At 57.2% G+C, this 27,048-nt stretch overlaps 1 protein-coding gene across 2 annotated transcripts in view; it reads left to right on the forward strand.

Moving 5' to 3' along the window:
- Nucleotides 1-339: 339 nt before the first annotated feature.
- The window catches only part of SDK2 (sidekick cell adhesion molecule 2), a 262,997-nt gene continuing 236,288 nt past the window's right edge, over nucleotides 340-27,048 (forward strand). For both annotated transcript variants that reach the window (XM_061144959.1, XM_061144961.1), the window contains exon 1: nucleotides 340-764. In XM_061144959.1, coding sequence (XP_061000942.1) covers nucleotides 701-764 — 64 coding nt within the window. In that variant the 5' untranslated portion in view covers nucleotides 340-700. The remainder of the gene's footprint in view (nucleotides 765-27,048) is intronic.

Raw genomic sequence — 27,048 nt, forward strand, 5'->3', positions numbered from 1 at the left:
GCTAGCCCGCTGGGCGCGGAGCCGAGGGCGCGCCCGGGCCAGGCGTCCCCAGAGGGACCGAGAGTCCCCGGACTGGACGCCGGGGCGGTGGAGCCAAGAGGGTTGGCTCGGCCTCGCCAGATGCCGGCTGCAAAGTTAGAAGAAAACTTCAGCTCCAGGGAGGTTCGGACCGCTACGCTCACCGCGCCCCCCGAACCCCGCGCCCCTGAAAGAAGCCCCGCAGCCGCCTCCACCGCCGCGCTCGCCTCCCGCCTGGCCCCGGGGGCCCGGCGCCCGGATCGGCGGTGACTGCGTCCGCGCCGAGCACCCAACCAGGGGGCGGGGAGGGGGCGGGGGGCGGGCAACGTGGCCACCGGAGGAAGTTTCCCGAAGTTGTCGGTTTATTCCGGAGACCAGCCCGCGACCCGGCCGGATCGCCGAGGCGGCCCTGCGCGGGAGGAGAAGTAGGAGTTGGGGTACTCAGGGGGGAGGCGCCCCGAGACCGAGAGCGGCCTCTCCTCCGTCTCCTTGCTCGCCCCTCGCCTTCCTGCGCGCCACCGGGGATCGGACTTGGACTGAAGAGGAGGAGGAACGGTCGGGGTCGCCAGCGCTCCCCCTCCCGGGTGGATACCGCTCCGGGTCGGAGCCGCGGGGGACCGAACCCCACCAGGATTATAAAACAGTACGGAAGAGAGCCCCTCCGAAAACAAGGCTGGCCACCATGTGGGAACTGCTCCTCTGGACGCTGGTGGCCCTGCACCGGATCCGCGCGACTGGAGCCCAAGGTATGGGGGGTCACCCCCACGTGGGGTGGGGGAGAGGGGGCGGGGGGCGGGAGCCCGCTGGGCTCACGACGGCCTCCGGGACCCCGGTCTTGGCCGGGGCAGAGCCCTCTCCCGGGAGTTTCAGGGTCCGTTCCCCGAGTTTGGGGGCTCTTTTTCGGGGGTGGGGCGGTCTTGTTGAGACTTGTGGCTTCCGAATGAGGGAAGGTGGGGGTCCGTGCTGGGAGGCGTCGCTCGTGGAGGCGGAGAAGAGACTTAGAGCATTTGGGGGGGGGCGCTACCCACCCCGCCCGCTGCGAGCGCCCTCGGGCTGGCGTGGGAGGGGCGGCCCTTCCTTGGGGGGCTCAGCGCCCGGCGGCACCCAGCGGCTCAGGCGGCTCCTGGGTCCCCGCTCGTAGTCCGCAGGGACGGGCAAAGCCCCGCCGGGCACGCGCTGGCCACCCCAGGCGGCAGGGCGGCTGAAAAGAGCCGGAGCAGAGTGCGGGGTGCGGGCTTGGGCGCCGTGGGAGGGCAGTTGCGGGGCCTGCACGTCCCGGAGCCCGCGCCCGGCTGCCTGGCCGGCCGCTGGGGCCGAGGGTGCTTCGGGGTGCGCGCCGGAGCCGAGGTCGCGAGCGCAGCCCGGGACCCACCGGGGGGCGGTGCCCTGGGCGGTCTGAGGCCGTCTCCCCTCCCGCCCTCCCCAGACACACACTCAGCATCCTGCCTCTGCCGCCCGGTTGTGTCTGCAGCCGCCGCTCTGACCTGTAGCTGCCGGGAGCGGCCTCCGGGTGGAGAAGGGCCGGCGGCTTTGGGGGTGGGGCTGTCAGGGCCGGGGAGGAGGCGTGATCCGCCCTGCCCCCCTCCGGAGGGCGGGTACCCAGGCAACCCCGAGCCCGCCCGCAGGTCCCCGCTGGGGAGGGCGGCTGCGCCCGTGCTTCTTGCCTTTGGTGTTGGCGGATCCAGACCGCGGTGCCGGCGGTGTCCGAGCGGCGCCTGCTGGGGGCGGAGAGAGGCGAAGCCTGGACTGAGCTCAGGACTCCCTTCCCGGGCTTGGCCTTGCCTCTTACAGGCTCCGGAGGAGATCTGGACCCGCCGCTGGGGGTACGGGGCGGGGTGGGCGGGGGCCTCCGGTCTGCGAAGTCTGCAGCCTCGAAAGGGCCTCACCCTATCTCTGGGGTCCCAGAACCGCAGGGAAGAAGGGGCCCCCCAGACCCCCAGCGTCAGGCCCTCCAGAGAGCTGAGATCAAAGAGATTAAAAATAATCAGCCCCCACTCACAGGGTTTAGGGGAGGATTTTACAGCGTAATTTATGTTAAAGCACTTAGAAATTTTGTAATGGGGCCCTGCAAATGTAGGGTAATAAAAGTTATTATTATTTTTACGATCATAGTAAAATCTCCCAGCAGGCAGGGACTTCAGAGGCTGTCTTGTTCTAGTGGCCATTTAACAGATGGGAAGACTGAGGTCTGGGACCTTAGGTGACTCGCCCAAGCTACTGGGGGCAGGAGTCAGAACCCAGACCAGGTGAGTTCTCCGCCCCCTCTCCCCCTTCAGCGAGGACCATCTGCAGCAGAGCTGGCCCCTAGGACAGGGTCCTCCTTCTAAGGGCCGGGGGAGGATGGTGAGGCGGACAGAACAGGAACGGGTCAGTGTGCCCTAGGACACGTCCCAGCTCTACTCTGAGATGCCAGTGGGGTTACCAGCTGAAAGCCAGGACACAGGGAGGACTCGTCTGGATGCTTCCAACTTAATCACTGCACAGACTACAGCAACCCCACGGTGTCCCTGGGCAGCTGGCTCCCTAGATCTTGTCCCACCCAGGACCAGGCTTGTCAGGAGTCCCCAGGGCGCCTGAAGCCTCTGCCTGCATGTCGCTGAGTCGTTTCCACGTCCCACCTCCACACCTGGCCCAGCCCCACCTGAGGCCAAGCGCCCTCTCATCTGCCCTGCTGAAGGCGAGGCCGCCTTCTGTCCCCATGCTTCCGACAGGAGGGGCTCGCCCGTCAGAGGCAGTAAAGGTCTCTGATTGATTCACTCCCTCTCTGGCGTCTCTTGTTTGCTGCCCGCCTGAGTGTGGCTGCCCAGGTCCCCTGCTGCACCGTTTGTGCTCTCTGGCTCCGAGAGAGTGTTTCCAGCCTCCACCGGGTCCTCTGGGCAGTGGGCCGTGCGGAGCATTGTGGGGAAACCTGCTCTCAGCCCAGGTCTGGGGGCTCTGTTGCCTCGAGTGTCGGGTTGGGAGGGTCAGGCATGCAGCTCCAGCTTCTTCTCTGCTCTGGGGTTCAAAATGAAGTTTCTCCTTTGCCTCTCTTCTCCTTGCCGTTAACCCTTTGGGGGTAGTTGCCTGGAGAATCCCCATGGAAAGAGGAGCCTGGCGGGCTGCAGTCCATGGAGTTGCAGACTCGGACGCGACTGAGCCACTAAGTACGTCAAAAGCCACTGGCCCTGCCTGTCACTTTTGAGCCCGTGAACCCCGTTCTTCAGTCGTGGTACAGAGAGGGGAGCCGAGCAGTCTTCCTCTCTGGGGACAAACCTCACATTGGCTGGTGCCAGACTTTATCTCCACTGAGCCTAGTTGTTTTTTTCAGGTCCTGGCAACGTTACCTGTTTATACCGAAAGCTACCATTTGACCATTTCCCCTGAAACTCTGTCACAAGGGTCCCATGTATTTCCCAAACTAAGTGCTGTGATGTGTAAAAAGAGCTGAGTCCATAAGAGGGAAGCAGGTATCCCGGGGGTGCCCAGCAAGAGCCTGGTACACAGAAGGTGCTTGGTGTTGTTGCTGCCATTTAGTCTGACTCTTTTTCGGCCCCACGGACTGAGGCCGGCCAGGTTCCTCTGTCCACGGGATTCTCCAGGCAAGAATACTGGAGTAGGTTGTCATTTTTTCCTCCAAGAGATCTTCCTGACCCGGGGATTGAACCCACATCTCCTGCGTTAAAGATGGGTTCTTTACCACTGAGTCACCTGGAAAGCCCTAGAAGGTGCTTAGTAAAGGGTGATTGTCACTGTTGTTATCATGATTGTTTTTACTCTAAGCCGAGGGATCACGAGGAGTGGGTTCCTGGCCACCCACTGAAAAGGCCTTGCACGCCCTTCCGTCACCCAGGACCCTTCCTTGACTCCGCTCTGTGACTCCTGGCAGCCCTCTGGCAGTGCTGGTCCGGACTCCCAGACTCTCGCATTGGAGGGTGGGTGCATCTTAAGCGCCTGGCAAGATGTCCACGTGCCGCAAAGACTTGACCACTGCTACTGGAACATCCCGGGGAGGCCCAGAGGCTGGAAGCTGCAGCCCAGCCAGCTGGCCCAGAAGGTTCACAGAGGGGAGTCTGAGCTGAGGGAACCAGGCAGTGGGAGGACCGGGAGGTCCAGCAGCCCTGGAGGCTCCTAGAGGCTCCGGAGGGAGAAAGTTTAGTGCTGGGAGGTAATCACAATGAAAGCCCAACAGCACTCAAGGGAACGGGATGAAAGTTTAATTACATGGTGTGGCTAAGCTGTAATTATTAATTACTGACAGCAAAAAATAACTTATTGATCAGGGCTCCTTACTAATTACCACGAGGCCGAGTGGCGTGCTTGCCTGGGGCTCAGCTGACGTGTGTCAGGAGGCCCACGTGACAGTGGGCCCGGTGTGGGGCGGGGAGTGTTCCCCTCCTTCCCTCCTCCCAGGGCCAGAACCATGGCTCTCCGCCCCGCACACCCCTCGCCCTCGCCCTCTGCACCCCCAGGCTTCGGCGGGGCAGTCTGGAGCATTTCTGGCTGTGATTTGATGAGCGACACAGTTTGGTGCTTTGTCTTGGCCAGAGAAGCCTTGCCCCTGCCTGGGATGGACAGACTCAGGACCCCCACCCAGAGAACCGGGTCGTGCTGGCAGCCTGATACCTGCCTCCGAAACGCTCCCTTTCATGCATTTGTACAGCAAATATTTATCGACCGCCTCTCCTTTATGTCCTCTGCTGGAAGGCCAAAGTAGGGGCCAGCAACCTTGTTCCATCAAGAAAGGGAGGCTGGGAAAGAGGCCAAGTCCTTTACAGCCGTTCTCTGTTTAAACAGTGCCTGAAGGGCCGACTTTAAAATAATGTGTTAAACTGCATATTGGTATGCATTCGATCTTGTACCACGGAACACAGTTGGGCTGTAAGCTAAACAGTAATAGAGAGTGAACTTGTTCTTCGTCCTTGGGACTTTGGTGGATCAGTTCGTTTGACGTGAAACACGAGAAATCTTCCAGTGCTGTCCCCTCCGTGTCCCTAGGCCTGGGACAGGTGGCCATGTGATCTCTACTTGCATACCCCTGGCGACGGGGGACTCACTACATTACAAAACAAGCCGGTTGTTAGACAGCTGTGCTTTCTGTTGGTGCTCCTTCCTGGGGCTGGTTTTCCTCGCCCTCGAAGGAATCCTCTGACTGGACCCTCCCGCTTTCCTTCCCCTCCTCCTCACCCCGTCTGACTCCGGGCCCCTTAGGGAGTTGGAAAACTGAGTTGGAATTGACGCTGGGTGTTAGGGTGCTGCCTGTGGGGTCTCCACCCTGGCCCCGCCTGGAGCGTGTTGCCGCAGACGGCCCTGAGGCTGGGTGGCTGGGGGAATGAGTCATCATAAATTTGGGGCCTCGGGATGCCAATAGCAACAAGTGGGCCAGCGGCGGCCCCGCGGCCTGTAATGGAAAGGAAAACGAGCCTGGTTGCTGAGACATCCTGGCCTTTCTTCAGCTTCACACCCGCTCCTGTCCGCTGGGGGCGGAAGGCGGGGCCGGTGAGCCAGGCTGGTGAGCTGGGCTGAGCAAGAGACCCCCCGGGGCTGCTCAGGGTCCCGGGGCAAAGCGATGCAGGGGCTGCCCAGCTTGTCTCATCCGGTTCCCTGAGCCAGGGGTATAGTTTCAGGTGCAGCAAAGTGGTTCAGTTACACGTATACATGTATCTATTCTTTTTCAAACTCCTTTCCCATTTAGGTTGTTACCTAATATTGAGCAGAGTTCCCTGTGCTATACAGTAGGTCCTTGTTGGTTATTTTTTTTTTTTTAAAGTCTTTCTTGAATTTGTTACAACATTGAGTCTGGGTTTTTCTTTTTTTTTTTTTTGAGTTCTGGTTTTTTGGCCATGAAGCATGTGGGATCTTAGCTCTCTGACCGGGAATCAAACCTGCATCCCCTGCCTAAGAAGGTGAATTCTTAACCCCTGGACCAGTAGGGAGATCCCGGTTATCCATTTTAAATATAGCAGTGTGTACATGTCCATCGGGAACAGTGTTTCTCTTGAGCCAGGAGCCTGTGCTCAGACTTCCTTACCCCTCTTGCCAGCTTTTCCCACCTCTGGCCCTGCAGGTAAAGCGGCCTCTAGCATCCTGTCCTCGGGGTTGGGTCCTTGCTGAATCCCTGTCATCCAAACTCCATCTTTCTATGGGGAGGAAATTGGCAGGACTGGTAGGAGGCTTGGGTAATGCCCATCCAGGCGTAGAGGCACCTTTTGAAATACATGAGAGGGGAAGACTTGCATCTGCAATTAAATGCTCTAGTCGGGCTCACTTCCCCTTGCAGCCCATTGGCCAGAGCTGATCACATGGGCCCCAGGGTGGCCCTTTCCAGGCAAGGGAGCTGGGGAGTGCAGGCTTCCCTGTGCTGGAAAGAGAGCGTCTCAGCGCACACTGGGGACGCCAAGCCTTCCTCAGAACCGCAGGGGCGACGCTGGTCTCCAGAAGGGCGTTTGGTACAGAGCAGCCACTTAACCCGAGACAGGGCCATCCCTCAGGCGCCCCCCGAGCCGCCCCAGCCCCTGCTGTTTCTTCCCTGCCTTTGAGTTTTTTTTCCCTTATGCTGTTGAGAGGTGGCATGTAGAGTGGCCAGTGGCTTGGAACTGGGCCAGCCTGGGTTCCAGCTCTGTCACTTTGGGTTAGTCTCTGCCACTTTGCGTTCCATCACTTAGACGCTCAAGCCCCGTTGGCTTGTTTGTAATACAAGGAGAAGTAAATGAGATAACACAAGCGGAGCACTCAGCATGGAGCCTGACACATCACAGGCACTTAATAAGCTAATTTAACTGTGTTTGCACTTCCGTGTTTGCCCTGCCAAAGGGTCTTCAGGCTGGATCTCAGGTTGCATTTTGTTTCCAGGTTTTCCCCCCGTGGTATCTTTTCTCCGTATTTCTCCCCTGTCTTCCTCTTGCTCCACTTTCACTTGCTTCTTCACCAGAGTAGAGCGATTTGGCTGCTCCTTCCCATCCTAGGTGGGGCGTGGCACAGCGGTAAAGAATCCGCCTGCCAATGCAGGAGACGTGGATTCAATCCCTGGGTGGGGAAGATCCCCTGGTGTGGGAAGTGGCGCCCCACTCCAGTATTCTTGTCTGGGAAATCCCATGGACAGAGGAGCCTGGCGGGTTACAGTCCATGGGGTTGCAAAGAGACGAACACGCCTGAGACCCTGAGTACACCCCATCCTGGGGATGTCCAGAGGGGAAGCCAGCTCACATGTGGCGTCTGTTTCTCCACGTCAGGTGCGTTCCAATCCTTGCCTGCCTCCTCCCTGCTTCACCTCCAGTGTGTGGGTAAACTGAGTCTCCCAGCGATTACCTGCCCAAGGCCCCACAGCTGGGAACTCAGGATTTGAACCTAGGGCCCTGCGGGGCGTCTTTCCACTCCCCAGGCTGGCCTGTGCGTCCACAGTCTCCTTCACTGACGTCTTCCCAGTGAGAGGTGCCAGGCCCCTGGTGCTGTTGGCAGGCAGGGTCTGGTCCCGGGGCGGGCATGGAGTTTGGAAATCGCCCTGGGAGTTCCTCCTGGTCCTGAACCCCTTCCTGGCTCTCACCTCTGCCCTGGTTCTGTCAGCTGGCAGAACATGAGTCCTCAGGAGGGCAGCCCCTTCCTCCCTCGCCTCCTCTCCTGCCTTTCCCTGGCCTCCCTCCTGGGGGCGGGGCGCGGGGGGAGGACCTGCAGATGTTGGGGGAGTCTCCTGAGGGGTACTTGGGCAGTGTTCATGACTGGTTGCCCCGTGGCTGAGCTTTACAGAGTCTTCTAAGCTGAATGGGGGTGGAGGAGAGAAGCAATTAAAGTTTGATCCATTTAGGAAGCTATTAGTGACCCAGAGGGGTGATGAAATTTTGATGATGTGATAATCCGAAGAGGAGGAAATATTACTGGCCACAGTGCAACCCATTCGGGGAGTTCAGCTTCTGGGGTGGACATGGAGACTCTCGGGGGCCTGCTGGAGCCACGACCCCGGATCCCCCACACCCAGACTCCTCTGTGGGAGGGGGCCGTGTTGCCCAGAGTCTGAGCCGTGGCACCTGCCTGCCTGGGCTTGTCCCCGGGTAAGGTAAGCCGGCTCTGAGTCTGGTCCAGGTGCTCTGTTCCCTGCTTCGAACCACAAGGGCCGGTTCAGAATGTGCCTCCAGAGGGTCCAGATGGGACAGGGCGGTCCCGTAAGGGACCTGAGACATAGAAGACTCCCTGAATTCATTTACTGCTTGGGTGACCCTGAATAAGGTACAGAGCCTCCCTGGGCCTCGGTTTTTCCATCTGTCAAATGGAGGTGCAGCTGTCCTAAACTCACTGCGTTGTAACAGGGTTTAATGAGATACGCTAAGCGCTCAGGACAGAGCTCCGTGTGGTAAACACTGAGTAAGTTGTACATCGGTGTCATTATTGGCATCTTGGTGTCAAGGAAACAAAGTCAGCTTCAGGGCTACAATTTATCATGTGCCCTGTCACCAAACACCTCTGCTCGCTTCATCTTTCACAGACCTGCCAGTTAGCATCTCAGCTTCCACTATTAGGGATCTATTTCTTTGGCTGAGACATTCCCCGTCTCCAGCATAAAATGCAGATACACCACAGGGAACCCAGATATGGAGCTGTTATGGGCTGTTCAGGTCTTGAGGTGGATGTCTTTACCGGATCCTTTCCTAGAAACTCAGTAGTCTGCGGGCGACGTTCACAGGCATCTCATTTTCCTCTTTATCCCAACCTATGAAGGACGTGGGCCAGAAAGTATTTGGTTACTCACCTGGTTAGCAAGTTCAGAAACTTGAAGCCACTTGCCAAGGTCCCTTGACTTGTCCGAAAGAGACAGCGAGGGCAGGTCAGCTGCCTCTTGGGTCACAGCTTTTGATCCTGTTGAGACATCCACGTTCGGGACTCACTCACCACGCTGCTCTGCTTGGGGACTAGGGAGCCGTCTCGTGTGACCCCAGGCTCTGCCCACCTTGGGTGGGTGCTTGGCCAGGGCACCGGGTGCAGGCTGGCATGCCCTCGCCTCTCTCTGAGAAACTCAGACCTCTTTCTGGAGGCCCCATCTACTCTCCCATGGGTTTTTTTTTTTTTTTTTTTTTTTTTTTAGGTTTGTTTTTGAGATTTTTCTATGTGGACCATTTTTAAAGTCTTCATTGAATGTGTTACAATATCGCTCATATTTTTTATGTTTTACTTTGGTTTGTTTGGCCACGAGGCATGTGGGATCTTAGTTCCCGGACTGGAGATAGAACCCACACCCCCTGCACCAGAAGGCAAAGTCTTAACCCCTGGACCGCTAGGGAAGCCCCATCCCATGGGGGTCTTAACAGTAGGATCAGAAGGCTGGGACCTCTTGCGTCTCTCCTCCCCCACACCCTACTGATAGACCTTTGCCCTCGTGGCTTCCTGCACTGGGTACCACCGCCAAGCCCGCCCCCGTCTGCCCTATGCACAGTCTCGCCTCTCCCCTCTCCCCGACCCTGCCCCCCCACCCTGGCCATCAGCCCCTTCCCTCCTCCCTCCCCCAGCTGGAACACGTCTTCCCAAAGGCCCCTGAGCCACTCGGATGCCGATGGCCTGGATGTCTCATTTGACGCTTGGTCTTGTTGATTCTGAATTATCTCTTGGTGTGTGTGTGTGACTGATTCCTTTAATTATAAACTTCTTGAGTTTAGATAATAACCCTTCATCAACAAGGAGCGAGGTGTTAGACATAAATTATTGTTCGCCATTAAGGAAGTTAACCCCTGGAAGCAGGGTGCTGCAGGGGTAACAGTGACGACAGAGAAACGGAAGAAGGCTTGTGACACCGCGCGGCCTCGGAGGCCAGGGATCATTCTCGCCGGGTCCCTCCGTGGGGAAGCATGGGGGCATAGGACCAGCATTCCCAAGCTCTCCGGTGAAGGGCTCTGCGGGCGGAGAAGAGTGGATGTGTGCCTTGGGGTCGGCCACACTGCCTTTTCCCCCCCTTTCCTTTTTTAATACCTGAGATTTTGCATTCCATTCTGCAGTCTCTCTGAATTCTATCTTAACACACAAAGGGTATTTTAAAACCCTTGATGTTGCTGGAAGATGTGGTTCGTTCTGCCCCCTGGCTTCCTGGAACCCCTGGGGATAGATGTCAAAACTTGGCTTTGAAAAACGTGAATGAGATGATCTCTCGGGTCAAATCGCCTGTAAGAGTCCAAGATGCCTTACACATACATATTGCAGCCATTTGTGTGGAAGTGTTGCCGTAATGTTGTATCTATCCATACATACCCATCTCCTAAGATAGTTGTATCCCGGACATAATCGGCCCTGGGCCACCATAACCATCCACCTTGACTGGTCTGGTGCTGCTGGGTCCCTAGAGGACTCAGCTGTCTGGGTGCTTGGTGTTTGCTGGGTCCTCCCTTCGCTTCCCTATCATCAGGGGGTCTGTTTCCCAGCCTCTCCCTGGGCCCTCCTGCACCTCCCCTTTTAATTTTCAGAGGACGAGCCACTGAATGCGTCAGACATCAGCCCCACCATGGAACTGTAAGTGAAGAAGAGCTCGGGGCCGGGTGTTCAGCGAAGGCCCGAAGACTCTCCGAGTGAGAGGCGCTGGGCCGTAGTAACTGTGCCCCCTGCCCAGGGGTCTATCTTACTCACATGTATATACCGTCCAGGAGAGCCGTCCATATACCGCCCTCTGGCAAAGCAGGGCCTTAGCGGGCTCCCCTGATGGCCCAGTGGTTAAGAATCTGCCTGTCAACGCAGCGGGCACAGCTTCAATCCCCGGTCCGGGACGATCTCGCACGCCACGGGGCAGCTCAGCCTGCGTGCCTCGGCGACTGAGCCTGCGCTCTGGAGCCCGCAAGCTGCAGTTGCTGAGCCTGTGAGCACAGGATGGAAGCCTGCAAACCCAGAGGCCGCGCGCCCCAACAGAAGGCCCCGCGGCGAGAACTCAGCACCGCAGTGAAGACCCCGCTCGCCGCAACCAGAGAAGGCCCGAGCCGAGAGCAGTCAAGACCCAGTGTGGGCACAAATAAATAAACAAAATTATGTTTTAAATGCAGGGCCTTAGTGCAGTCTGCATCTTGACGGCATCACCGATGCAGTGGACGTGAACTTGGGCAAACTTCAGGAGATGGTGAGGGACAGGGAGGCCTGGCGTGCTGCAGTCCATGGGGTCGCAAAGAGTCGGACACGACTGGGTGACCGAGCAGCAACTATGTAACCTGCATCCCAGCAGCACTCCACGCCCGGCACCTGCAGCCCTAAATGTTCGTCACTCCCTCGTCAGTTCCTGGTGACATTCTCGGGCTTCTGGGTGCAGAGCCCAGAGCATCCATGCACTCCCAGGCTCCCCTGGGGCAGCCAGCCTTCCCCATCACGGCTGATTGGCCCTCCCTGCCCTGGACTGAAGGACTCCTGCCCTGAGACCATGCTGGGCACTCACGCCCTCCTGCTCCATCAACCTTGAAGTCTCCCCTCCTGGCGGATGCTTGCTGACTTGGCCCGGTTCCCGGCGGGCTCAGCCCAGTGGGCCTGGGCCTCCCCGTTAGGAAGCCCATCTCCCTGCCCTGGTGGAGCGGCTGTAGGCAGGGGGTGTGGGCCGGCGGGCAGGCCGGCGCGGGGCCAGAGCTGCCCAGGAGGGTCGGGGGGAGCGCCTCTCATTAGCTCTGCCCCAGGCTCATTACCAGGCTGAGCATCACCGGGTGACAAATGGCTGTCGTCGGGGCAGCAGTAAATACGCTGCTGTCAGAGCTGATGTGATTGCACTAATGGAGAAGATCTGCCCTGGCGAGACAAGGCGCTTCTGGCTGTGGCTCCGGCGGCCTGGCGGGGAGCTCCGTCCGCGGCCCGTGCTCCCCGCCCCAGGAGGACGGAGGCTGGACGTCGTGGAGAAGAAGAGAGGTATTGGCACTGAATCCCTTTCTCCTGAGGCCTCAGCGGATGAAGAGCTTAGAAGAGGCCGGAAGCCTTCAGGAAAAAGGAGCATTGTTCGGCCCCGGGGAGGGAGGGAGGGTGTGATAAGGGGGCCCCCGACCTCGGCCTGGGCGCTGGGCAGCGCCACTGGGGACCCGTCGGGTGCACCACTGTGCTTTTGACGGTTCAGCCTCCCTCGCAGCGCCCGGGCTGAGAGCGGCTGCAGGAAGGCGTGGGGGAGAAACACAGGCCCATTGTCCGTGCCCCCGTGCCGGCCACCTCGTCTGCCATGTGAGGACCCATTGTCTGTCCAGGAACCCGGAATGTCCAGCCGCGGGGTGCCGGGAGCAGGCCTCTGGCTCCACGTCTCGTGTGCCTCCGCTGTGGGAGGGCTCTGAGCCCAGCCTGAGGGTCCCAGCTAAAGCAAAGACGCGCCCCTGAGATGCTGACACGCAGATGGGGGTCACAGGAGTGGCCCTTCCGCAGTGCCAGGCCCTGGGACACCTGAGGGTGGAAGAAAGGCAGATCAAAGTCTTGGGGGGGGTGCCTTGCACATGGACCCTCGGGAGCGCATCCTAGGCCCCAGGGGTCCCCTGTGTCACTGTTGGAAGTGAGAGTGGCCTGCAGTGGTGGGCTCTCCCCTGAGCCTGATGGCGTCCCATGGGGGGCTCGCTCGGAGGCCCGTCTCCTGGCTCCGCCCCCGAGAGTGTCTGGTCTGGGGGGGTGCCCAGGCACGTGAGGTTCTCGCAGGTTCCCGGGTGATATGCTTGCCGCTGCTCCAGGGACCACACTTTAGAAGGGCTAAACTGGAGGTGTGAGGGACCCGGGTGCCACACCATGGCCTTGCAGAGCCGCGTTTGCTCTGATGGGCTCTGCCTGCTTCCCCCGCGGAGGCAGGTGGTGAAGCTCCCTTAGCAGGGCCTGCGAAGTTCGTGTGGCACGTGGGAGGCGGGAACCTCCTCTCCTTCCTTCCTTCTTTTCTCACCAGCAGAAGCTCTTGCTCCCAACGTCCTTCCTTCAAAAAAAGAAAAAGAAAAAAAAAAGACACAAACCCAGCCCAGAGGCCTCCTTCCAGGGAGAGGAAGGACAGGGGTGACGTCATCACTGGCTCCAGTAACTTGGGCTAGAAGCACCAACATAACCCTCGTGTGTCATGGACCACAAAGCCTCTCTTGGCCCTTTGAGCATTTTCTCAGCACCTGCTGTGAGCCAAGCATAGGGCCTGGGGTCCAACACACGTGAAGGCAGGTCCTGGCTTCAGATTGTTCCTGGTCACGTGTGGGCATCAGGCCTGCGGTCACCAGTCGAGACCAGTGTGAAGGACACTAGTGCAGGTGGGAAGTAGGTGGTCGGGGTGTGCAGAGGGGTGACGCTGAGCATCCTGCCCCAGCGGAGGCTTCCTGGAGCAGGTGACCTTGAAGCTGAGGACTTGTAGGGTGGGAGGGAACTTTGGGTGTTTGTTTTTGTTTTGGCAAAATAAACTGCCTATTTAAAGGGTACGACTTGATCGTTCTCGACACATGTAGAAAGCCTCAAAGCATCACCGAGTCACCACCGAGTTTCCTTGGGCCCTTGGTCACCCCCTCTGCCCGCTGTATAGATCTTTGTCTTTTCCTTTTTTTCAAATGGATATCCAATTGTCCTAGCCTTGTTTTTCGAAAACTTTCCTTTTGCCACTGAATTATCCCTGTGCCTTTGAAAGCCGTTTGTCCCTGTAGGTGTGGGTCTATTTCTGGACACCGTTCTGCTTCATTTCTCCACTTGTCTGTCTTTACTCCAGCAGCCCATGGTCTTGGTTACTGTTGCTTTGTGATAAGTCCTGAAACCAGGTGGTGTCGGCTCTCTAACTTTGTTCTTTTGCAGGGTTGTTTTGGCTCTTCTGGGTCCTTTCCATCGCCATGTGCATTTTATATTTTGCTTAATGTTGCCTATGAATTTTGGAATCAGATTTCTAAAAATCCTGCTGGGACTTCCAATTGGAATTGCATCAGTCATAGAGACCAAGTTCAAGGGTGTCAATAATATCTGACCGCATTGAGTTTTCCAGCCCACGAGCATGGGCTGCCCCTCCATCGTTTAGTTCTTTGATTTCTTCTCAGCAACATGTTTTGGGGCCCACAGTCCAGGTTTTGTACATCATGTGTCAGATGTATCCCTAAGAATTTCATGTTTTTTATGCCATTGTCAGAGCTTTTTTAAATTTTGACTTCCAGTGGTTTGTCTGGAGGATATAGGCACACAGTGGATTTTGACTCAGGTCTGAGACGTGGCCAGACTGAGTGATCGATTCTAGTAGCTTTTCTGTGGATTCCGTCGGGTTTTCTACACAGACGATCAGGTTGTCTTCAAATGCACAGTTTCACTGTTTTTCCAGCCTGGATCCCCTCTCTTGACCTGTTGCTCTGATGAGACCCCCCCACGGGTCTCTGTTTTCATCCGTCTCATTGCCAGGCAGCACTTAACGGGGAGCAAATGCACACCTTCAAGGTGGCTTAACCCCTGAGGTCAGGCTGTGCTTGGCCACATTCTCAAGGGGCTTCCTGCCGCAGCCCCCCCCCCTCCGGGTGCTCACCCTCAGCTGTCTCTCCGGCAGCCTTGGATGCTCCGCCAGCTTCAGGGGAGCAGGAAACGCAGACAGTGCTTGTCCTGTGTGTCCACCCCGGTGACGAGCACATACGTCTGGGAGAGTCTGTCTTCCTCCCCGATCCCTCCTCTGGCCCAAAGTCCTGGAGCCTCCCTAAGAGGCAGCAGATGAGCAACAATTCTAGGGCCGCTCAGAGAGCCTCTCAGGTCAGATTACCAAGGGCTAACCATCCACAGAGGAGGACATGAGGCCAAGGGACTCAGTGGGGTGTGCTCAACCACGGGGCTTGGGCAGTTGGGATTTCAGGTGCCTTTTGCAGGCTTCACTCCGTGGCTGGTGTTAGCACTTTGCCAGCTTAACTGAGAAGCCAGCCTCTGGCAGGACCGTGATTCCTCTGGACCCTCTTTCTCAGCTCCACCTGAGCTGCGGGGACACTCACATTGGCTGAATTGGGGCTTGGGAGGGAGAGAGGGCGGGCTGCAGAACGGCCGGGTTCGGGGATCTGGGTGCAGACAGCGCCGCCGTGGCCAGGGCCTCTGCCAGGGGAACAGGGAGGTCAAGAGTCAGCCCCTGGGGTGTGCATTTGGAAGGGGCATCACCTCTCACATTGGCTCCCTAAGCCCCAGGGTCTCCTGGAGTGCGATGGGTCTGAATAGCTCTTTACAGGGTTGAACATCAGCTCTTAGAGCCCCTTCCCTGGACATTCAGCCCGGGCACTCCTCTGCCACCCCAGCTCTCAGCCTCAGACACACAGCCGACTTATCTCCCAGACAGTTCACTTTAGGAACTGTCTTTTATCTCCCAGACAGTGCATGATAACAGGAGGTCCCACAGACTGAGCCTTTGCCGTGACCCAGATATGGATGGACCGGTCCTCTCAACAAGCCCGTGAGGAAGCATGCTTTCCCCACTGAATGGATTAGGAAACCGGGGCCCCACCCAGGGCCCAACCACCCTGCCCTTGACCCGCCTGCCATGGACTCTGCCAGTCTGTCACAGCCTCTGCCCTGGACTTTGGTGTTCACCCCCAAGACCCGCCTCCCCTGGGGGCCCCAAGCTCCTGCCTTCTCCAGCCACCTAGGGTCTCCCTGCCCGTTTCCATACGGAAGAGGGCACTTGAGCACCCCAGACCTCAGCTCTCATGGAAGGAGGTGAGGCTGAAAAAAATGCAGTCGGGATGTCGGTCACCACGGTCAGCACTGTCACCGTCTCATATTTGGTCGAACCTGGAGCATCACTTGTAAGACACATGAGTGTTTCACGCGCCACTAAGAAAGAGAAGATGCGACCATTCCATCTGCGGTAAGATGCATCCTGACTGCAGAGATGTGAAAGTGCATTTGGAATCCCTGAAACTGGGTGAGAGCCGTGATGGATAGAATGCCATCCCCACCAGGTTCCGTTCTGAGGGTCCCACGTGTATTAATATGTTTAACCCTCACAGCACCCCCTCAACCACCCTCTTGACCACAAAACAGGCCGGTGGAATCAATTCCGAAAAATTTAAGAAGCTCTTCCTGGCAGTGTTCATGGACTGGCCAGCTTTGTGAAGGTTCCCCTGGGGCCCTGGTTCCCGGCCAGCACTTGACCCTGTCAGTTGGGCCCCAGGAGGCCCAAACGGAGCAGGGCTGCAGGGTCAAGAGGCCACCCCAGTGGACTGAACGCTGCCTTTCTCCAGACTCATTGGAAAACCCTGGGGACCCACCCCTGGGGCCCAGACCCCTGTGTTTGCTTCTGGGGCTCTAGAACACTCTCCCCTCCCCCCCCACCATCATCCTGACATATGCTGGGCCTGATGTGCTGGGCCTGATGAAGTCTCTCCCGGCCCAGCCTGCCCCGGGCTTTACATTCCTCCCGAAGCTCCACCCGATGCCAGCATCTGTCTCCTCAGGGACACCTGTCTCCTCGGGGACAGTGGCCCCAGAGGAATGGATGTCTGGCTGCTTCCCTCCCGAGGCCTCCCCTCTGAGCTGGGGCTTCCGGGCCAGGCTTCTGAAGCAGCTCCACTTGGCTGTCTCCTCTCCCATGGCCGTTCCCAAAAAAAGCCGAGTGAAGAGCTTGGCTTTCATTGCTCGGGACCCCGGGACTGGCTGGCACAGCTGAGTGCCCTGCATCCGCCCAGCCCTCGGATGTTAGGTGGTGTTGCTGATGGTTTCCTTGGAGAGACCGAGACCCCAAAGACAGCTGGCCTCTCTCCCCGCCTCCCCAGCCAAGCCGTTAGGCCCCCCGAGGCCCCATTCTGGGGTGTCACCTCCCTGACCCTCAAAAGGTCCCTCCTCACGCCTTGACTCTCCACAGACCTCCATTTATGGAGATGCAGGGGACTGGCCTGCCCATCACATGCAGTTCTGTCTCGCTCAGCGCTGCTCAGTGACCACGCCAGGGGGACAAGCTCTGAAAGAGGGTCTGGCTCCAGCAAGACCTCTCTCCCACTTGCAGGGCCCAGAGTGAGATGAAAATGCAGGCCTCTTGCTGATCAATTGTTAAGAACTCCAAGATGGTGACAGCGAAGCATTGACGTAAGCTCAGGGCCCCTAAGCTTGGGTCACTGGCCCATGAGGCCAGCTCTGCCCGCTGGTCAGACCTATAAGGGATTCCCCTTCCTTCTCTTGGCCTCACTTTCCTGATCTATAAACGCAGAGAGCTTGGCCGTCCAGGATCCTGTTTTCCTCCTGCCAGCTTCTCTGGGCGCCCACTACCTCTCCTTGGGCTGAGGAGGCAGGGCGTTCTCTTGTCTCTGGCTCTGGGGGTAAGACAAGAGGAGGCAGGATGGTGAGCAAGCCTGGAAACTTGTCCATGAAGTTCACCGGTTTTGTCTGGTGAATCGTCTGGATCACTGTGGGCAGGAGAATGGAGGGGAAAGGTCTGGGATTCAGCCCCGCATCACGGGGACTGGCTTGTCTGGTCCTGTCTGGAATGCATTGCCTGTCTGCTTCTATGAGAAGCCGCGTACAAAATGCCTTTGTCTTCAAGGCCAGAGCACACCTCAGCTGGAATCCTGGCCCTGCTGCTTGCTAGGGTCTCAGTGAGATACTCTCCCAGCCTCAGTTATCCCATCTGTAAAATGGGGCAGCAACATATATTGCTTAGAATATGTTGATCCTCCAGTATCCAGTTTCCTCCTTCCCTGTGACTGGCAGACTTTTTGAGGGAAGTCAGGAAGATCCTTCTGCAACTATGGATAGATTTCTCTTCCACAGTCAGGGGTGACATGGCATATAGTACATGCTCAAGAAATACTGTGACTATTCACAGCAGTACCACGACCACTGTTGCTATGGTTATGCCTTCCCCAGGTTCAGCCAGGTTAATCCGGGGCCTTGGGATTCACCAGTGCTTGGAGTGGCTGAGACCAATGCCTGGAACATGAGCACCAATCGGAGTTTGCTAGAAGTGCAGACTCTCAGGCCTGGCTCCACAGGTGATGAATCAGAATCTGCATTTTAAGATCATTGTTAAGGTCCTCCCAGCCGGCCCCAGTCCCATCTGTGGAGGAGCATGAGACCTGAGCTGTGTCCCTACCCCGCAATCCTCCTCCTGGAAAACCAGCCCAGAGGGTCTGCTTTGTTAATGGTCTGTCTGCAGTGCCATCTTTGATTCAGGAACATGAAAGGGAATCACCCTTTAAATAAACAAAATGGAAAATTCTCCAGGGGACAAGCACAGGAGCAGGCTGTGAGAATTCATCACTTATTTAAGTGCGATTCCCCAGACGCTGTGGATCCGTTAAATATCAGGGAAGAGCGCAGAGCAGCCCAGCCAGAGCCACGGGCAGGAGGGCGCCTCGTGTGTCGGGGCCTGAGAAGGCGTGGGGTGCAGGGGAGTTGGCCCGATGGCATCCGGTCCCCTCGGTGGCCCCGGGCCGGATCTGTGACTCCCTCCCTGTCCAACCCACTTTTGCAGAGCAGAGAGGGAACTGAACTGGATCGGGGTGCAGCCTCAGTTCCCCAGTCTCTCCTCCCAGTCAAGCTCTGGGGGCCTGGAGGCGGGTGAGAGGACCTCCTCCCTCTTTCCCGCCCTCCCCGTCAGGCCCATGCAGGAATTCCTTTTTCTGTGACTCAGCCAGCTAAGGCGGTGGATAAGAGCGAGCACCCTGGGGCCAGACTGCCTCTGTGGCTGTGGACAGGCAACCTAGACTCTCCGAGTCTCAGTTTCCCCGTCTGTAAGTTGGGAAGGGTCATACTTGCTTCTCCAGGTTGTTGTCAGGATTAAACATTACTATGTTTTAGAAGAGCTTCTGCCATATAGTTGACCCTACATGAGTATTTGTTAAGTTGAAATAGGAAGCAATAATCCGGTGGGGAGGGCTTCCCAGGGGGCTCAGTGGTAAAGAATCCACCTGCCAATGCCCGAGATGGGGGTTTGATCCCTGGGCTGGAAAGATCCCCTGGAGTATAGAGGAAATGGCTACCCACGCCAGTATTCTTGCCTGAAAAATGCCATGGACAGAGGACGCTGGCAAGCTACAGTCCAGGGAGGTCACAGAGAGTCAGATGTGCTTGTGAGTGTGTGCATGTGTGCACGCCCACACACACACACACAGACACACACACAGCCCAATGGGGAAAAGGTGTCTTCCCCTGAGGAATCAGGAAGGACTTTGTCCTTCACCAGAAATTTGGGGAAATGTCAGCCATTATTTCTTCAAATATTTTTCTGCCCCATTCTCTCCTCTCCTTCTGGAATGTCACTAACACCTGTATTAGAAGCACTGAATCTATTCCCCCACATGTCCTCAGGCTCTGCTAACATTTTGAAATCCTTTTTCTTTCTGTTCTTCAGATTAAATGGTTTCTATAGGTATATTTTAAAGTTCACCATTTCCTCTATTTTTTCCATTCTGCTGTTAAGCCCAGCTACTGAATTTTAAAATTTAACGTACTTTAGTCTTCAGTTCTAAAATTTCCACATGGCTTGATAGATTATATGTATCTTTTCTAGCTCACTAAAGAGATACTGTCTTTTCTTTCATTAAGAACATCTTGTCATTTATCTCACTGAGTCTATTTCTAAGAACTACTTCACGGTCAGTGTCAGCTAATTGCAACATCTTCATTTCAGGGTCATTCTCCATCGGTTGTCTTTATCTTGAGAGTAGTTCATATTTTCCTGGTTCTTTGTATGTGGAGTAATTTTGAAATGTATCCTGGGCTTTGTGATCGGTGTGTTAGGGAAACATATGTATATGTACACACCGTGAGATATTACTGAGCCATTAAAAAGGATGATGTAATGCTATTTTCAACAACATGAGATTACCATACTCAGTCAGAAAGACAAATATCAAATGATATCACGTATATATGGAATCACATATGATGCACGTGAACATATCCATGAAACAGTAACAGACTGACAGAGAATAGACTTGTGGTCCGCAACGGTGAGGAGGGGGAGGTGTGTAAGATAACATGCAGGTGATTACATGGAGAGAATGGATAAATAACACGGTCCTACTGTATAGCATGGGCTTCCCTCATAGCTCAGTTGGTAAAGAATTTGCCTGCAGTGCAGGAGACCCTGGTTTGATTCCTGGGTCTGGAAGATCCGCTGGAGAAGGGAAAGGCTACCCACTCCAGTATTCTGACCTGGAGAATTCCATCAACCGTATAGTCCATGGGGTCGCAGAGAGTGGGAGACGACTGAGTGACTTGCATAGGGAACTATATTCAATATCCTGAACATCAGAATCTCCTCCTGACTCTCGCCTTCCTCCTGCTGCAGCTTTCCTGGGCTTTCACCAAGAAGGTTCTTAGTGAAGATGGCAGAAGTGGGAGGATGGGACGTTACCTGCCTAGGCACTTTTCTTGCAGAAGACTTCTTGCTTGGCCCATGTTCCTGTGAACCATGAGTGCGAGGGTGGCGTTCTTTCCCTCCTGGGCTCTAAGTGGATGTGTTGGGATTTTAGCCAACCCAGTAGATTCCAGAGACAAATGCTCTCTGTGTTCACAGGATGGGGATGAGGAGCTTTCACTCCTTGTTTCCCGTTTCTCAGCACTGCTGGGCACACAGGGTGTGTGTGTTCAGTCCCCAAGTTGTATCCGACTCTTTGTGACCCCCATGGACTGCAGCTCACCAGGCTCCTCTGTCCATGGGATTTCCCAGGCAAGATACTGGAGTGCATTGCCATTTCCTCCTCCAGGGGATCTTCCCGACCCAGGGATCGAACCTACGTCTCCTGCATTGGCAGGCAGATTCTTTACTACTGAGACATCTGGGAATCCCAGGGCACACAGTGGGCTTTCAGTAGCTCCTCATTGAAAACGTCAGTGGTTGTGAATGGCTGAGATGAAGGAGTGATCGTTCCTTCTGCTTCTGCTGCCCTCCAGACTTGACCTACTGCACCCTACCCCTGCCCCACCCCACCCCACTCCACCCCACCCCTGGCCAAGAGGATCCTCTTTGGGCAAACTATACAAGAATCAACACGTATATGAACCTCCCTTTCCAGAGGGAGAGGCAAGTGAGCGTGAATGGCCATTCATAGCCCAAGCCAGAAGCAAGATTTGAAATGTGGCTGGGCCAAGGTAGGGGGGCTCATTAAGAGGGACATTCCTAAGTATCAGAACCGTGTCATTTGCAGACTAATGAATGGGTCTGACTTAGAAAATTACCATTTTCCCTACTTGCAGGTGAGGAAACCTGCTTATTGGATCAAGGTCTCTCTGGTTTTGCCTGGGATTAAATTAATCACCACTCCGTTCCTCAACGGGCTTTCCTCGCTGACCCGCTGCATTCCACAGGGCCTCCTGGCAGGCCCGCTCTGTCTGGTGGTGGATTCATCCGAGAGCAGCCCGCCCTGGTTAGGACTTGTTTTACTCCGTCCTGTTTTGTCCTGGGTAGTTCCATCTTGCTCTCTTCTTCAAAGGAGGGTTGTGTGTGTGTTCTGCCTCTTCCTTGGTATGATCCCGCCCAGAGGCAGTGGGGCTGGAGGAGATGACTTCCTGAGGCTGACTTTTCAACCTCCTCCTCTTGATTTGCCCTTTTCTCCTGGAGATGGCCTCGAGAATTCTTTAGTTAATGGGCTGTAAAGTGCTTTGAAAACACAGACTGTTAAGTGGCATCGGGCCGGACTCACTAATTATTTATGATTTCAGAAGAGCCAGTTAATTCACCGGGAGAGGAGGTTATATTGGCTACGACGGTAAATCGTTCAGGAGAACCACGCAAATAGCGGGGACCACCCCCCTCCCCGCCTCCCCCTGAAGCTGTGTGTCCCCTGGAGATGCTGCTGGGAAAACTGGGCGGGGAGAGCCCTCTCCAGCCAGGTGGACGAGGCCTCCGGGCGGGCACCGTCGGTCACCGCCGCCAGCCACCTCCCACCCCACAAGGCCGGGAGTTCAAAACCAGAGCCGGGGACCAGAAAGGGGAGGTGGGTCTCTGGGTTCATCTGCTTGCCTTAGAGCAAGACTGCATTCAAACCTAAAGAGGTAGGGTGACTTTTCCCCAGAAAGTTCTCTGGAGAGGAAGTATGGCCAGAGGAGTCTCTAAGGAAGGCCCCTGCAAGGTCTAGAATCAGAAAGGGCGATGTGGGTTCTTCTGCTGCTGCTAAGAGGCACCCCCAGGCCCCTACCTCCCCGGGGCAGCCCTCTGCCTCCGTCATGGGTGGAGGTCAGCTCTCTTACCCACCCCTGCCCACCCACAAGCGGGTTCACCGCCAATAGCCATTCTCTCCTTCCATCCCTCCTTCAGTAACTCGTCCAGCCCCTCCTGGGTGCCACGTGGGCCTCTGAGACCCTCACTCTCCACTCAGCACTCTTCCTCTCTCCTCTCGTCCTGTCCCGCCTGCCCCGTCTGCCCCAGCCACCCCATCCACACTCCGCAGTCCCCACTTGAGAAGGCCCCCCAGCCTGCTGCCCGGAGGCCTGGAATCTGACCCCTTGCCCAGGCCTCCTACCCAGCAGAGACGGGGAAGGAAGCCTTGCCTGGCCGGCCTGCAGCCCCGCTAAGCAGACCACCGCCCCCCCGACCCCCCACTGCGCCCCCATCTCTCAGGCACCTCTTCATGGGCTGGACTGAGGTCTTCCTTGAGACAACCTAATTTTCTCCCCAAAGTAGCTGTGCTTCCAGACCAGCCCATTGCTCATCTTCCTTCTTTTATAACTATCCTGGAACATGCCCTTTGCCCAGCCCCGAACACCCAGGGCTAAGTCTCCATCACTTCAGAAGAAGAATCTGCTGCCACGTGGCGATTCAGCCCCGAGAACCAAACAAAACAGAGACAGATACACACGCAGGGCTAAACATCTCGGGCAGTGGCCCTGAATGCAGTTGATCAGCCTGCCTAGGTGGAATGAAATCGTGGTGGCCGGCCTGGTGTCTGCAGCGATGCTCAGGGCTGGAGCCAGACGGGGCTGTGGGGCGGGGGCTAGAGCAGTCTGCCCCACTCAGGACAGGAGGGGCTGCCTGGGGAGGGGAGGGGGCCCGGGAGGGCTGGGGCAGCCGGGTGCTGCCTTCGCTGTGTCCGAAAGCCAGTCTGCAAAGGAAGAGCCTTTCTGGCCCCTGCAGGGCTCCCTGGGGAGGAGGTGGTAGTTTCCACACGTTGGACTGGGTCCCTGCTCCGTGCAGCCTGGCACGCTGGGATGCACGGGAGGGGAGAGTGTGTGTGCGTGTGTGTGTGCACTGTCTGGGTGTGTATCTGTGTGCACGTGTGTTTGTAGGGATATGGGCACATGCATTTGTGTGCATGCGCATACGTGAGTGTGAGTGTCTGTGTGTTTTTGCTGCTTCTGAGGCCTCAGATTCATGTGACTGTGGCCCAGAAACAGCCTCTGAAGGGCTGCTGACCACTCTGCCCTTTACCCTGCCTGCCCACACCCCCAGGCGGGGCATCACCCCCTTGGGAGCCTTACTCTAGACCAGTCCCGGCAGCGACCCATCGGGCCCTGGGGTCACGTGTAGTGGTAAGAAGGCGCCTGTGGATGGAGACAGGAGAGGAGCCAGGAAGACCTGTGTGATTTCTCTTCCTTTGGGGAGGAGCGCCCACAGTGGGCCTGTCCCAGCCCCTAAGCCAGCGTCTTTCAAGCGTTATGCTGAGAACTGAGTTCTGGAGAAACCCCAGTGGAGACTTAACTGTGCCTGCAGGAGCATACAGCCCGGCCTGAGCGCTGACCTGCCCCGGGGAGGGCCTCGGGCAGCGGGCACACCTCAGCGGGACGCTGGGGGAGCTGGTTCCAGGCTCAGCTCAGCCAGAGACCAACTGGGAGGGGGGGGGCCTCAAACAAGTCACTTTACTTCTGGGGCCTCAGATTCATCAGCTGCGACTGAGAGTGTTCAGTGTTTTTCAGGTTGTCTCCTTCCTGTATGTTTTGTAAGACCCTTAACGGAATCTCAGACGATCGAGACTCTGTTTTCGCGTTTATCAAGTACGCACTCATTGTGTGCCCGGCACGGAACTGGGAGCTGGGAAATAAAAGTGACAATGGCAAGAATAACGACAGCCGTAGAGGCAGCTGATGCTTGCAGGGCACCTGCCGCATGCCAGGCAGACTCGTACAACCAGCAGGGCCTCTGTCAGCTCTCTTTGCACGATGCCCACTCTCCTGTGTTTTCTGGTTCCTGACCTCACGTGTAGCCTCGACTCACAGTCTAGTCCAGGGGGAGACAAGATACACCCGGACAACCCCATAGAATATTTAAATCGAGTGCTAAGAAAGAGGGCTTCCCAAGTAGCACTAGTGGTAAAAGAATCCAGATGCCAGTACAGGAGACATAAATGAGATGTGGGTTCCATCCCTGGGGCGGGAGGATTCCCCTGGAGGAGGGCATGGCAACCCCCTCCAGTATTGCTTTGAAAGATGCACCATAAGGTCCTTCGGGGGAACAGAGGCAGACCCGGGGTCCATCCTGGGGTTGGGGAGAGCCTTCCGGGGCTGGGGGGGCATCCCTACCTGTGCTGAGTTGTCAAGTGGGGTGGGAACCAGGCTGAAAGAGGACAGTGGGAGGGCATTCCAGGCTGAGGAAGGCCTCCAGGCTGGAAATGCCATGAGAGCTTGGGAGACTAAAGCAGTGGCGTTTAAAGTACAGGGGAGAGGGGAGGAGAGGAGAGGGGAAGGGGGAGGGGCGGGGAGGGCAGAGGTCAGCTTGGGGGCCACCAGGGGCGCTGGATTTTTTTCCTCTGTGTCTTGTGTGCCTCGAGGCAGGAGCCCTGGGTGTTTCTCTGGTTTTTCGGTCCTTGGTCTCTCAGGAGAAGAAATTCGGTTAAGAAGTTCAGGTCCCTTTACTTCTCAGAGATCCTCGGCTAACCTCACTTGCAGAAAATCCTCAGACCTAGCTGATTCCTTCCCAGTGGAATCCAGGAGGCTCCCCGCTCCATGTGGTACCCTCCCCCCTTCTCTTTGCAGGGGACTTGGCCCACCCCTGTCCTAATGTGAGCCCAAAATAGCAGGGAAGGTGGGCAGCTGGCAGGGGGGTGAGGCCCGAGATGCCATTGGATGGGGGTTGGCCGGCCAACAAAGAGGTCAGGACAGAGTGATGGATGGGCGAGCGCAGGCCAGCGGGGGCGGGGCCGGCCGTGGGGGTGGGGCCGCGCAGAGGCTCCGATTTCACCGACCTGCCTCCCAAATGCCTCCAAACAGCTGACAGCCACGGAAAGCGGATGAAATGGGATTAGAGCATCCTTTTCCAAAGCGGGCACGGACCGCAGAGCGTGACAATACGGTCCCTGTCCCGCTGGCTTCCCGGCTCATTCCGCCTGCCTGGAACCGTCTCTCCCCAGGGGCCTGGGGCCAGGGGAAGGGGGAGGGAGGCCTGCGACTCACAGGCGTCTCCAGGGAGACAGGCTCGGAGCCAGAGAGGGCCTGGGCTGGCGGGGAGTGGGTTCCTCCAAAGGTCAGCTTGTCCATCTTCCGGCCCCCTGCCCAGCCGCAGGATTATGGGGATCTTTTTCAGGGAAAACTAGCCTTGCTGTTTTTTAACCCAGCCTTCACTTAACTCCGCAGGAGAACGTCTCCTGAGTAAACACTCCCAGGCCACTTGGAAGCCACACTGGGGACCCAGTGGGGCTGGGGGCGGGTTGGGGGGGGCGGGGTTCACAGAGGTGGAGCCTGAGAGCCAGGATGGCTGGCTCACCCTGGCTTGCAAGACCTTGAGCAGAGGAAAAGTTGCTCTGTGCCTCGGTGTTTTCATCTATAAAATGGGATCATATTTCCTCCCCCTGGGGTTAGTAAGAACGCATAGCGCAGCACCTGGTGTATAAGAAGCATTGCTGGTATTATTGCTGTTATTAATTATTATTAGTATTTGGCTGGCTAGTCCTCTGGACTCCCAGCACTCCAGGAGTCCAGCTGGAGTGAGGACCCTGACCTGGGACAGACTTCAGACACACACCCCCAACTCACATCTTGTCATTACCAACAGAACCCCTCCCCTCGGCTTCTCCTCTGTCCCCACCCCAGCACGGCTCACAGGGTCCCGGAAAGGGACAGTGGGACCCCGCCTGGGCGCACTTGGAGCCACACTTACTGCTGGGTCTCGGCTGTCGTAGCCTTGTGTGCATCTTCCCCGCTGGAAGAGGCTGCAGCCGGGTGAGAGGAATTGATGTTTATTTTGATAACGAGTTCTCAATGCGTTTGCAAACTAATAAAATCAACTCATTAGGCGGCATGTTTAATTCACAACTGTACTGTGGGGAGACTCCCCTGGTGGCTGACGGGTAATAGGAGCTCCCTCCTGAGATGGGGTGGGCGGTGGTCCGCGGTATTTAAAGACTCCGTGACCAGCAGGTGGCAGGGTCCTGCCCCTCCCCTTCCCCATGCAGCGTCCAGGGTCCTAAGGGCAGCAGTGGGCACCTTGTCCTGCCGGGCCTGGCCCCAGAGACGCCTCCGTCTGCCCTGGGGACCGTGGGGCATCTTCCTCCAAGTGGGCTTTGGGAAGTGGACACTGGGGAGAGGCAGGCCTGTCCCCCTGCGGAGTTGGCAGGGACATGGTCCCAGTGTGGTGAGTGGTGAATGGTGGATCCCAAGGCTGAAGTGGGCACAGGGGCGCCCTGTCTGAGCCCTGACCTTGCTGGGGTCTTTGCGGCCCTTCCCTCGGGGGTAGAGTAGGCCAGCCCAGGGAGTGATGGCGTCAGGACCACCAGTTTGCAGACGGGGGGACTCGACAGTTGACACAAGCTGCCGCCCATCTGTGACACACACGACCCGGGCCTCCATCCACTGACCACATGCGCTGCAGCCACGGGGGCCTGGCCCTGGGTCTCCAGGGTGCCGGGGGTTCCCAGGGAGGAGTGCTGACCTAACCCTTTCTGGCAACAGCAGGCCCCAGTGGCCCTGGGGAGGTGCAGGCAGGTCAGGGCAGGCCTGACCAGGCTGGGGAGAGGACGCTGGGCCCAGCGCTGTCCCCAGGAGAGTCCTGGGCACTGGGGTGGGTGGGTCGGCCAAGGGGCCAGCCAAGTCCAGAGAAAGGTTTCCGGAGAAGCTGGGGTCATGGCCTGGCCTCTGTCACAGAGCCAGGAAAAGGGAGGGATGGAGACCAGAAGCCTGAACTTGGGAGAGGGGTCTTTGCTTTTCCATGGCATCGGGGGGCAGAGATGATCCAGAGCCCCCTCCTTGGGCCCCGACTCCAAGGGGAAGGGGCTGGAGGAGAACCAGGAGCTCACCCCTATGCCGGAC

Source organism: Dama dama, chromosome 5 (assembly GCF_033118175.1).
Source record: "Dama dama isolate Ldn47 chromosome 5, ASM3311817v1, whole genome shotgun sequence".
In the NCBI taxonomy this organism is placed as follows: Eukaryota; Metazoa; Chordata; class Mammalia; order Artiodactyla; family Cervidae; genus Dama; species Dama dama.